Source organism: Mizuhopecten yessoensis, unplaced genomic scaffold (assembly GCF_002113885.1).
Source record: "Mizuhopecten yessoensis strain PY_sf001 unplaced genomic scaffold, ASM211388v2 scaffold11183, whole genome shotgun sequence".
NCBI classification, from domain to species: Eukaryota; Metazoa; Mollusca; class Bivalvia; order Pectinida; family Pectinidae; genus Mizuhopecten; species Mizuhopecten yessoensis.
The window spans coordinates 2,194,528-2,206,316 of NW_018408921.1; the positions used below are offsets into that span (position 1 = coordinate 2,194,528).

The 11,789-nt window shown below is 32.2% G+C and overlaps 1 protein-coding gene across 1 annotated transcript; it reads right to left on the reverse strand.

The window, feature by feature from the left end:
- Window positions 1-4,866: 4,866 nt before the first annotated feature.
- Window positions 4,867-11,002, reverse strand: LOC110440484 (uncharacterized protein C1orf158 homolog). Its single transcript, XM_021483593.1, has 3 exons — window positions 10,795-11,002; window positions 9,358-9,649; window positions 4,867-8,638 (listed from the first exon to the last, which is right to left on the reverse strand). Exons 1-3 carry the CDS (start codon window positions 10,897-10,899, stop codon window positions 8,370-8,372), a joined length of 666 nt encoding a protein of 221 aa, XP_021339268.1. The 5' UTR covers window positions 10,900-11,002; the 3' UTR covers window positions 4,867-8,369.
- Window positions 11,003-11,789: the final 787 nt, after the last annotated feature.

Genomic DNA, 11,789 nt, shown 5'->3' on the forward strand with positions numbered 1-11,789 from the left:
TATATTAAGTTATTGAGTTTGATGTATTAAATACAGGGAAAATGTATATAATGCCCAAGATGATTTGGAAGATTTTTTTACAATGTCTTATAGAATAATAGTTATTGTTCTAGAGGCTCTGAAAACAGGTATAGCCCGTATAAGTCATCTCCCATTTGGTTACAGCTTTGAAATACATATAGGTAGTTTATAGATACTGTTATTTAGATAGACAGTTTTGATTATTATGTAACAGAGGTCATTATTTTGTTAATGCTTCTGTTAGGAGTCGAACCCGGGACCTCTGGCTTACTAGTCTAACGCTCTACCAAATAAGCTAAAGAGAAATTTTCCCTAACCGAGTCAGTTGGAAGCGGCTAGTATTTTACCAGGGTGACAATTACAAAAGAGTAAGATTACCTGTAATTTTGAGAATACGTAAATTGAAAATGTTAAATCTATTTCAGTTGGTACAACTGTTAATGGATTGAAAGAACGTTGATATATAAGGAAGAGGTATAACAATTACTACATAGTAACATATAAAATCTTATACTTACAAGTCCAATCACTAAAACCCAATAGCCAACCCAAATTTCTTTTTTGCAAATTATCTCCCTTAGACTGTACACAATTACATATTGTTTGTTTTATGGGCAGAGTACCTTCCTCAGGGCTATCTAAAAATTGTTTTATCTGTATTTATAATTAACAATAACCCTGTATTTCATGGAAGAACTAGTAGACAGTTTTTTGTTGTTAATTACATAGTATAGACGATTTTCTCCTTGGTGTGAAGTGTTCTGAATAACTGGACATGTTGCACAAAATAAATATCATGTAAAATGCATCATATTTAAATTGCACCCCATATATAATTTACAAAATAACTCAAAAGTTTTTCTTACAGTATGTTCTCAAAGTGTTTGTAGTTTAAGGTCAAAGTTCGGGAAGAAATGATTTTAAATCAATTTGATATGATGGTGATTTTGGTCACAGTTTGATGTTGTTTGATTCGGAAGAGTGTTAAGATAATTTGGAGGAAATATCGTTAGTTTAAACTCCTTAACCATGTTGTAATTGAATTGGATGGGTTGTTTTGACCCCCTGTCTGTGAGTGTTTTAACAAATGCTTATTTTATTCAACACATAAATGACACATCCTCTCTTCTATAACTTATTATTTCAAGTAATCTATGTTGCTCTCAGTCCCTGCATAACACATTAATGTAATTGAGCAATAAAATCATCTTTGGACAAAATCTGAACAACATTTACATACTTATTGAAGACAATTCTTTACAAATAGAATTAGAGTATTTCTGTTGGTGTCAGGGAAAGGAAGATTGTAGGGAACGAGAGGATGAATTGACAGGGGTTGGGATCATACAAGCCAAGTCTCTATATATTGGAGAAAGAATCTCGATTTTTCACCCTTTCTTTTCACTTTTGAACTCAGCAGATTTCCCCTAATTTTTTTTTTGTTCCAACTTAAATACATACAATTTAATGCAAATAACAGTTTAACATTGTATGCTCTTATTTAAAATTTAGCTTCTAAAAATGGTTGTGTTAGAAATGAGTTTCTAGATTTTGCTGTGTGGGTTCTCCCCATATAAAGGTTAAAAGCTTGGTAAGTATATCTATGAAATTTTGACAGAAGGTCAATATCTGTAAGAGTCCAGATTGACGAGGGTCCATTATGTAGAGTTTGAGAAAGCATGCATGTCACTTTTGTTAAGTATTGTTTGAAGTATTATCAAGCATGTGCTGTAAAATAAATCCCTTATATGAATTTTATTTATTTTACAACAATTGTGAAATATATTAATCACTATATAAATCACTCTTGTTGGCCCTGATCGAATCAAATAGAGCAGGAGGTTCAATGTGAGAGAAAATCGGAGTACCCAGAGAAAACCCTCATAGTTGGGCAGGAGACCCAATACCTTCTCAGGTCCGATCGGGGAAACAAACCCCGGCCGTCTTAGTGAAAGCGAGTGTGTTATCCACTGCACCACCCCACCCCTATTTACGAAGGTATGGTTACACAAGGAGACTGTGTCTAATTGAAAATCCAATTGAGCATGTTGTTGTGATAAAAAAGGTCATTTTTCACGTTTTTTAAAGAAAATATTCCTATATATTACCCTATGTAACTGGATATTGTGTTTTTGTAACATTTTGTACATGAGTGCCAGATTTAAGAATGGGCATAGTGTATAATGTTTTCTTTCTGTGGATATGCTAAAAACATGGTCAATTTTGCAGGTTATTATGGGATGTAATTATAGTGGCAAAAATTGTAACCTTGAAAATTACGAAATTTAGAACCCGTAAAAAAGAAATAATTTACAGTATAAACTTATAAATATGTGTACTGTAAGTTAAGAAACAAACAGTTTTTGCCGTATCCATCGGTTGCTGTGACTTGCATTTATTTATCTGTATAGTACTAGTTTTGAACTGGTCATTGGCTAATGCATGAATCTTACAAACATTTATAATCATAAATATGTGCTGTAATTCTTGATATTTAAATTGGTGATCTGTGTATTTGTTATATACTTATTTAATTACAATAATATTGAAATACCCTAAAATCTCTCAAGTAAGCTGGCTTTTTATAGTTGATAATTTTGAACATTGTTTAGCAATATGCAACTATGGCCTGGATCATTTAAAAGGCCTTGAACTTACAGTCTAAATGGCTTCAAAAATAGGTGGACTTGAAAATAGGTCAATGTTGAAAAATACACCTGGCATTCCTTTATAGGAATGAAAATGATCCACAGCTTATTTTCAAGATTTTAGGGTAATGAACATTGTAGGTTCAGAACAAGTCATACTTTTACATCGTTGATTGGAACACCTTTTACATATGTACACTGTAATAGTTTTTATCACATTTTACTTAAAGTGATCGGCCAATAGAGAAAATATCAAATAGTTCATAAAATACATTATAAATTCATTCATGTCAAAATTTTCAAATTGATAAAAAAATGTATTTGACTGTTGAATGCTAGCTTGGAAGTTGACAGTTTTTATGAAAGTTCTGCAAGTATCATGGAAGATTGTATTTTTCGGTTTATTCAATTTCCTTTATCATTAAGTAGAGTTTAGAAAGGAAACATGTCTGGACATTAATAAAAAGAAATCCAATCCACTTACACATTTAGGTTAATATCTTATAGCATGAGTGTGCATTGGTATAATCAATATGTCTGAAAACTAAGGTTAGTAAGGGGGGTGGGCCAATGATATGACTTTGATAAACGATTAGACCATTTTCATTACGTATTCTAAGACAAAATCACGATTTCTGATATTCCTTTTCTTGCAGCCAAAAAATGTTCTCCTTGTACATGACATGTCCATCACATAATTGTTTGAGGATTTTTTCATTTTCCATCCATCATCGGATTATTTTATCATTCCATAGCATGAATGATCTTTTTAGTTTATTTATTGTGTCTTTGTTTCAAGAAATTAAACCCTACAGGGTAAAACAAAGTTGACTTTTGTGTGTCATTTTTTCGAGAATCGAAATTAGATATGAAATTGACACATATGTCTTTCATTCCTAATTCATTCTGAGGGAAATCCTGAATAACAAGACCAAATAAACAAAAGGCAAAATGGGCTTTAAGTAGTCAACATAGCTGCATCTTTAACCTTTTCAACAGTTGAAAATTTAGAATGATAAAATCAAATTTTGGAATAGTCCCAGTGTTGTTTTGTATCTCCAGTGAAAAAGATTTCCAATGTATCCCGCTTTTTCTGACCTAGAATTGCTTGCCCATATACTATAGCATAGAGATATATTTAAAGTAAAAAATATATTTATTTCCTTTTCACAAAAATACCACACACAAGTGGTTGATCCCGAGACCTCTTAGGCAGCATTAGTTAGAATTACCAGTAAATGTTTTCAGTCCTTAAAAAGACCCTCAACTTGATGTTGTTGTTGGTTTTTTTTTATAAATATTGAAAAAAAAATTCATTGCTGTACGAGTTACTGCAGAAAAATGGTGGAACTCTCCATCTTCATGAAAAAACAAAAGTTGTGCGTGACAGTTAGAAAATTGATTTGTTGTTATTGGCTGTTCTGTACAGCCAAAATGTCTCTGAGCCAGTCAAAAGCCAAGTCAGAATTTTAATAAACAGTCTGTCACAGTGTTTTACTTATCTGCAAATCACGAGTCAAATACGTATATGATTTTTATGCCCCACCATTAAATGAGCTGGGAGATAGTGGTGCCCATGTCTGTCCCACCCTGTCACGATTCAATGTAAACACTGTAGCAACTTCATTCTTTGATGGATTTGATCAAACTTTATACAATTAGGTCAAGTATGAGAACTCTTGACATCATTGTGTTTTAGGCTTCCAAGGTCAAGGCCAAGGTCACAGTTGCTGTGTATAGAAAGATCATCCACTGGTCCATTGTCCTCACTCTAGCTACTTCATTTCCAAACAGATTTCCATCAAAGTTTATACAGATTCCAGGTATGATTATACCTGAAACGAGTTCATGTTTCAAAGGTCACTGCATGTTGCTATTCACAGAAGGTTTTCTCTATATTTCTTCATTAATCAACTTTGAAGTATGATAATACCTTGAATGCGTACATATTTCAGGGTGTCAAGATCAAAGTCATAACTATTTATAGAAAATTATCAAACATCAAAATTATTTTTACATTGCAGCGAGGGCATTCATGTCTTAAAAACATTTCTAGTGTAAATTGTATATATATATAGTGTCTCACATTTTTTTATTTTATGAAATTAATTATAAATAAAACACCAGTCGGGTTTCAAATGAGGTCATTGGGTTCATTATAATTTTTTGATAAAATAAATTAGAACAAACAAGTTGAATCAATTTTAACAATCTATTTGTTGCCTTAAAACACATAAAAACAACTCATAGGTATCACAGTTATGGAAATTCACATTTATGTAATTCAACTGATTGTATTCAGGTCTGGTAGAAAAACAATTTCTAATAGGAAATTGTGTACAAGTCAAGCTAGCAAACAACACTCCTTTTCGCTCCTTGCTTGTACAATTTTAAGGAACAATTTGTAGATCATGAAATACTGAAATAAATCAAATACAGTCAAATAACTTCAAGTGAAATGAAAGTGTTAAATAATTTGAAAGTGAGGGAATTTGAAAGAGAATTTTTATTTCTGATAGTGAAGCATCAGTGCTGATTTTTTCTTTAAAAATGAAACTATATGAAATTCATATTATTTGAAATATTTTAAGTCATCTTGATAACATCTGTTATTATTTCAGAGAAAATAGTTTTGTGTTAAAATACACAGATATGAAGTTATCAAGACTACATGATCGATTCTTCTTTTTAAAAAATTAAGTGCTTCTTTGATATAACAAAGCTGATTTTTAACAAAAATGCAGTAAATACTGTGACGGAAATATTAATTTCAATTTTTGTACAAAATAGAAATATATACTTTAACATGATAATATTTTAATATGATAATACTGTGTCATTGTGACACACAACCTTAGACGAACCATCGAGAGTATATACATACAAAAGTGTGCACCACAAATTATGTTATCAACAATACTGTGAAACCAATAATACTGATGATGATAAAGAATAGGGTAGAAAATGGTAACAAGAAAAACCAACAAAAACCAAAAAAGCTAACAATATCTACAGCTGAATAAATATATATATACATATAATCTTTAAAATAAAAACTTCTAAAATACATAACTTTCACCTATTGATATTATAGCGAAGAGGCTTGAGCAAAGTGGTTTGATATGCATTAAATGATTAAATATGCGAGATTATTGTTTTCTGTTAATTATGGAATCTTGTCAATCAGCTGTTCTAATCACCGATAAATCAAACCGCTCATTTTAAGATTTACGAAGGTTTCGGTAATACACGTTATTCAGAATTACCTGGAAAATGTGTATTCCAGGTATTTTTTTTAGTGAGAATCTTAATATCTCTAACTAACAAGGTTCCAAAGTTTTAACACACCGACAATATACTTTGTACAAGAAAATAAATAATAGTAACATTCTTCTTTTGCGATAAATTATCAAGATGATCTTGTTTGTTTTAAGCCTATAACATGTATTAGCCATTTTTATTTTTAAAAAAGTGCTACAAAGTACAAAATAATTATAAAAAGGTACCTTTCTATTATAGCTGAAGCATGAAGTTTAATTACATATCACAAGGTTTATAAAATTTTGCATGAATTAAAATACTGAATTATTATCAAACAGCAAAACTACTGCAACTTTAAATTATCAGACAGTAATATTAACAATTAAATGAATGCAATTTCTCAGAGTTTGATATTAGAGTAATACTTATTTTTTGGGGCTGACTTCAATTGAGAATCTGGCCATACAAACTATAATTAAATTCATTTTATGCCAATTTCATTGGACTAATATTGAGCATATATATATAATATGAGATTATTAGAATATATCACAGAGATTCAAGAATTGGCAAAAATTACGTAACAAATACTGAAACTGTATTTTAAACTGTGAGTTAATACTGAAGTGAAATTAACTAGTCAAGTTCTACTGAGTATAGCTATAACATCAGGCCTCAAAATGGATTATCTAAATCTCTGCTTGAGTAATACACTTGTAATAATACAAGTTCATAACGAGTGTTCATTGAGATCTCAGATGCAAATACTTTATGAGCATAATAGAGAGAGAAAAAATAAAAAATAACAAATATTCAGAGGAAATTTGAAAATTTCAGATGAGAAGAAAATATGCTGCAAATCACCAAATAATTGTTGAATGGTTTAAATAATATTTCATATTTAATAAATAAACATGTCCCCAATTTAATCTAGATGATGAATCAGAACTTTATCAGTGACAGATCCTTCAATGATAAAATATTTTTCAGCACTTTTAAATTTGTAACATGCATTGCCGAATCTTCACTTTTCTGATCCTCACCTATTTCTGTCCTTCACATTTTTGATGTTACATATCAGCAAAATTTTCACTTTATCCTTTACGGTAAAGTTTCACATTTTCACCAAGTACATAGATCTGAAGTGTTCCTTTTTTATGCTATTTGCATTTAATGCAAGATCTTGTTAAGACTTTTAATTAATATGTTAAAGGTACACTAAAAAAAATTGAGTATATCAAATTCAATCAATTATAAATTGTGTTTTTAAAAGTATAAAAATCAATTTTAAATATGTTTAAAAATATCACATGATTTCAAAGATATCACAGCATGTAAACAATAAAAGTCACAAAGGTATATATATATATATATAATTAAATACTGAAAAATTGTGGAGTTTATATATATATATATAAATACATGTAGATAATGATGTTTTTGCAGTTCAGTGTTTCAAGGACCAATTTAATTTTGATACAAAGACTAGAAAAGGGTGCAGAAACACTTGCATATATTATTTACAGCTAATGAAAGAAATATATATATATACATAATTATAATAAGCAATAAATAAGTTTTGATGTAGTAATCAATACTGACAAATTCACTTTATTTCTTTTTCATCAAACAACTTTTGGTGATCAGAGGGCTCCACAATGCTATAGTTCTCCCAGTATAAAACACAAAGTTAGAAGGAAGACCTAATTTTAAAAGTTAAAGTATGTTTTACAATCTTCACAAGGGAAAAAAAGATTTTTTTTGGAAAATTTAAAAGAAATTACTACACATCTAGGTACTAGGATTTATTCAGAAAAAATTGAAATGGTCAAAAAAAAATCTAGAAAAAAAACATTAATGCTGTTCACAGAGGCACTATGATAATATCTGATTCCTGAAATATTCCAGATATGTTTTGGTAAGAGAGAATACCTGTATGAAATGTACAGAAGGAATAGCTAAGGTTTCTCTTTCAAGTTTGTGACATTCAAAATCTCAAAAACATTATTTGTTTCAGAAAATGAAAGTTTTATAAGGATCAGATTTTAACAATGGAAAGATTTTTTTGTATCAGTGATAAAAATTTGATCAGTTAATAAACATTATATTTTTTTCTTTACCAACATTACCCTTGTAATGGTTACATAACAGTAAAATAAATATCAAAAAACAATATTTATGTAAAAGAAATCAGATGAATCTACATTTCGAATTAAATCGTCTGAAATTCATAATTGAACATGTAATCAAAATTGTAGTTTTAAATCATAGTAAATCACCTTTCAATTCCAACAGCACAATCTTACTCTTACTGTCTGGTAAAAGAATTCATTTCTAAATGAAACTGTTGCAAATCGATTCTTAGTATTATATACCAGTACTAAATATTGATGTCCAGATTGAACACGATGAAAAAGCAGATATACCCAGCTCCAATAATTACACATTCGCCAGAGCTGGCAGCTTTTCCGGAGATTTGTATACCGATGTGTTCCTGAGGTGTAAATCTTTGTTTATTTTATTGACGGGGTGAAGACTCGTAGACATATTTTTAGGAATTGCAAATCTTGCCTTCACCATAGTGTCTGTCGGGTGTTGATGGAAGGTGTTCTGGTAGGTGGATAAGTAGTCTCCCCTTGTTTCATCAGCAATTTCGTTTGACCACTTGTTTTCAAGCTTTTGTAGCAATCCAAAATTTGTTGGTTTTCCTAAAAAACATTAAAGTAAACAAAGAATAAATAATTAAGTCAAATAGTTGTAACAGCTAAGGAATCAGAAGGGAAAATACTGCCTTACTGGCAAGCTAGCTTTTCCAGTGATGTTGGTATAACCCGGGGACCCGCTCACTAGTTCAGCAACGTTGAGAGTGGTCATAAGATCACCAGGCCCTGCTTAATTTTGATTTGCAATCTAACTTGTCGGGGCTGCACTTTCACAGAATAAATATGTCCGTAAGTCATTACCATCCACTACACTCTACATTGACAGAAAACTCTCATGCAATTATATATATATATGCTTATAGTTCAAAATAACTGAATACATTTCCACTTTAAAAAAAAATAAGTGGGCAGAGATTACACCCAACACATCTTTTTTAAAGAGGAGTCTTTTATTTCAGACAAATATCCTTATAATGTGTAAATTGAGGCAAATTTCTAGTGCCTAGGAAGACAGTGCGATATCGCCATAAATAAAGAGTAGAAAAGAGATCGAGAGAAGAAAAGATAGGGACCCCATTTGCAAGTGTTGCAAATTTTAGTTTTATCTTGGATGTCTCCTTGGCAGGGTGGAATTGTGGGGGGCAGGAGGGTTCATATTAGTAACCTTTTACGATAACATGCTGTCTGATACAGCAGGTCTATCATTTCCCCTAAGTTTCAGGGGAGCTCACAACATTAATTTCTCTGATATTCAATTTATTTACCTTGGAGGGGATAGTCCGATTTCTCTGGTGCCCATGACAGTTTGTGACCATTCCAGTCTCGTAATCCCGGAAGATCGTTGTTTTCTGTCCAACGGCCATTGTAATGCTCATCATACCAAGACACAGCGTTGTTGGAATATCGTTTACCATGGTGATGGAATATATGCTCTGGTCCGAGGCCATTGTTTTTCAGCAGGGCTTTCCTCCTTACCATCACATCAGGACGGTGTCCTTTGAAATTACGGAAATCTGTTCTATGTGTACTGTTATGTTTCTGATCTCCCTTATTGAACTGAAAAAGAGATTACAAAGTAAAGTATACCAATTATACAAACAAACTGATTCGGATTATAAGCTATACGTGTATTCAAATAACAATCAAAAGATTCTGTTGAACTGTGAACGAAACTCATTCCAACATCTATAAGGAAAGGAACTATGCCAAACGGACAGTATTTACAGCCATTCCGGATTGATCGTATCCAAACTCCAAAAGGTAAATCTTTGCAACATTTCTTTGAAATTCGGGATGCTACCGTCTTTGTGTACGTGACAGAAGTCGTTTCTAATCAGGTACAGCAGTTGGCCGTTGTTTTTCAGCTGGGCTTTCCTCCTTACCAACACATCAGGGCGATGTCCTTAGTAATTACGGTGTACAGATGACCTCCAATAGTAAAAAGCACTATATATATAACATTTTGTCAATTCACCAACAATCTATCTCTCTGTCATGACAAACTCATTATTTAGCATGACTGACTGTGTCAATGAGCAAAGAAAATAGTAAAATTAATTAGCTCCAACAGGTACAGCAGTTGACCTGACCCAATGTGTATACATTGTGTAGTTTGGACAAAATGCACTATGTCTTTTAGGGTTGAGGCCTATTTTCTATGATCATTGACACAGTCAGTATACACATTGGGTCAGGCCAACTGCTGTACCTGTGGGGAAACGGCTTTTGTCACGTACACAAACACGGCAGCATCCCAAAATTCAAAGAAATGTTGCAAAGATTTACCGTTCGGAGTTTGGTTTGGATATGATATACCAATCCGGAATGACTGCAATTTGCATTGAAAGTAACTTCACATGCAGTACATAAAAAAAAGTATAGTTGACAGCTATTCTTGGCTATTCTCGGACTCTCCGAGGGTAAGAAATTGCGATAGCCCCTCCTTTCTGCTTGAAGTTGGGGGGGGGGGGGCTCATTATCCAAATGATACCCTCTTACACGCCCGGAGATGGAATACATCTAGCCATTATACAGCATTTATATTTCGTCTAATTCATTTCGTTATTAGTTTTTGGGTCTTATTGATTGAAATTAGCTAACTTGATATTACCAGACCTCTTAGACTGGAAAGTAAACAGCAGTTGTATTTCTCTCTCTGATCTTAGCCTAAGACTTAGGTTGATGACCAAGTGTAAACTTACCGTATATCTCTCCTCTGACCAGTTTCCGATCAGGACACCAGGCGCAAACCTTTGTTCTATCCTCCATCCTGGCAAGTGCCATTTCATTGGATCGCCTTGAGCCATATTCTTTCCCTATCAGTTCACACTGCCTATAATTTTCTCACAGGAACAGGACGATCTTCGTGAACAACTATATGTGAGGAGACACAACACAGATATTCTTACGCATGGGAGTATTTTTTTCAAGAAATAAACAAGATCTTGCAGAAAAAAATACTTCAAGTAACAGGTTAAGTTTATAGTTTATTCTTAAATTTATTTATATTTCATCTTATACTTATTCGTTTAAATTCCACAATAAGAAGAATGTGAACTATATTCTTGTGCGGAGCTATACTAACGAGGTATCGTTGCTACAACGTTGCTATTCATTCGGAGTCTCTCGGATGTTTCCTTTTCTCTATACTAAAACTAAAATATTCCGAATAGGTTGGCGGTAAAGTATAAAACGAAAGTAGTATAGACGGCAACGGGATGAATTGATGATGTGTGTGTGTGCTTTATATTTGTTGTTCCGCATGTACAGAGCTTTGCTGATTTAGGCCGATATGCATCTCCACAGTTAGTACAAAAGAAATTAAGCTTCTTTAATCATTGTATTATAACCCAGGTATTTAAACGACCTTTATCTGACCTATTGACGGCACGCCTGCATTATATTGAAGCTATATTCACAATCTTATTTAATAAACGAATTTCTAGTTCAATATCAATCCAAATTGCATTACCTGAAATCCGACGTACAGTCAGGGGCTGTAAATATGAATTAGGGTTCCTATCATGGGGTTGGTATAAACCGCAAGATCTTGCAGCAAAAAATACTTCCAAGTAACATGTTAAGTTTATACTTTATTCTTAAATATATATACATTTCATATATATTGAAAATATGAGTTAGGTTTCCTATCATGGGGTTGGTATTAAAGCGATTAGATTAATTACAGCTAGGGGTG

Coding starts and splice junctions, on each gene's coding strand:
- LOC110440484 (XM_021483593.1), bottom strand. CDS start 10,899: ATGGCTCAAGGCGATCCAATGAAATGGCACTTGCCAGGATGGAGGATA. Junction 9,650..10,794: donor GGTCAGAGGAGAGATATACG/GTAAGTTTACAC, acceptor TCTCTTTTTCAG/TTCAATAAGGGAGATCAGAA. Junction 8,639..9,357: donor ATCGGACTATCCCCTCCAAG/GTAAATAAATTG, acceptor AATGTTTTTTAG/GAAAACCAACAAATTTTGGA.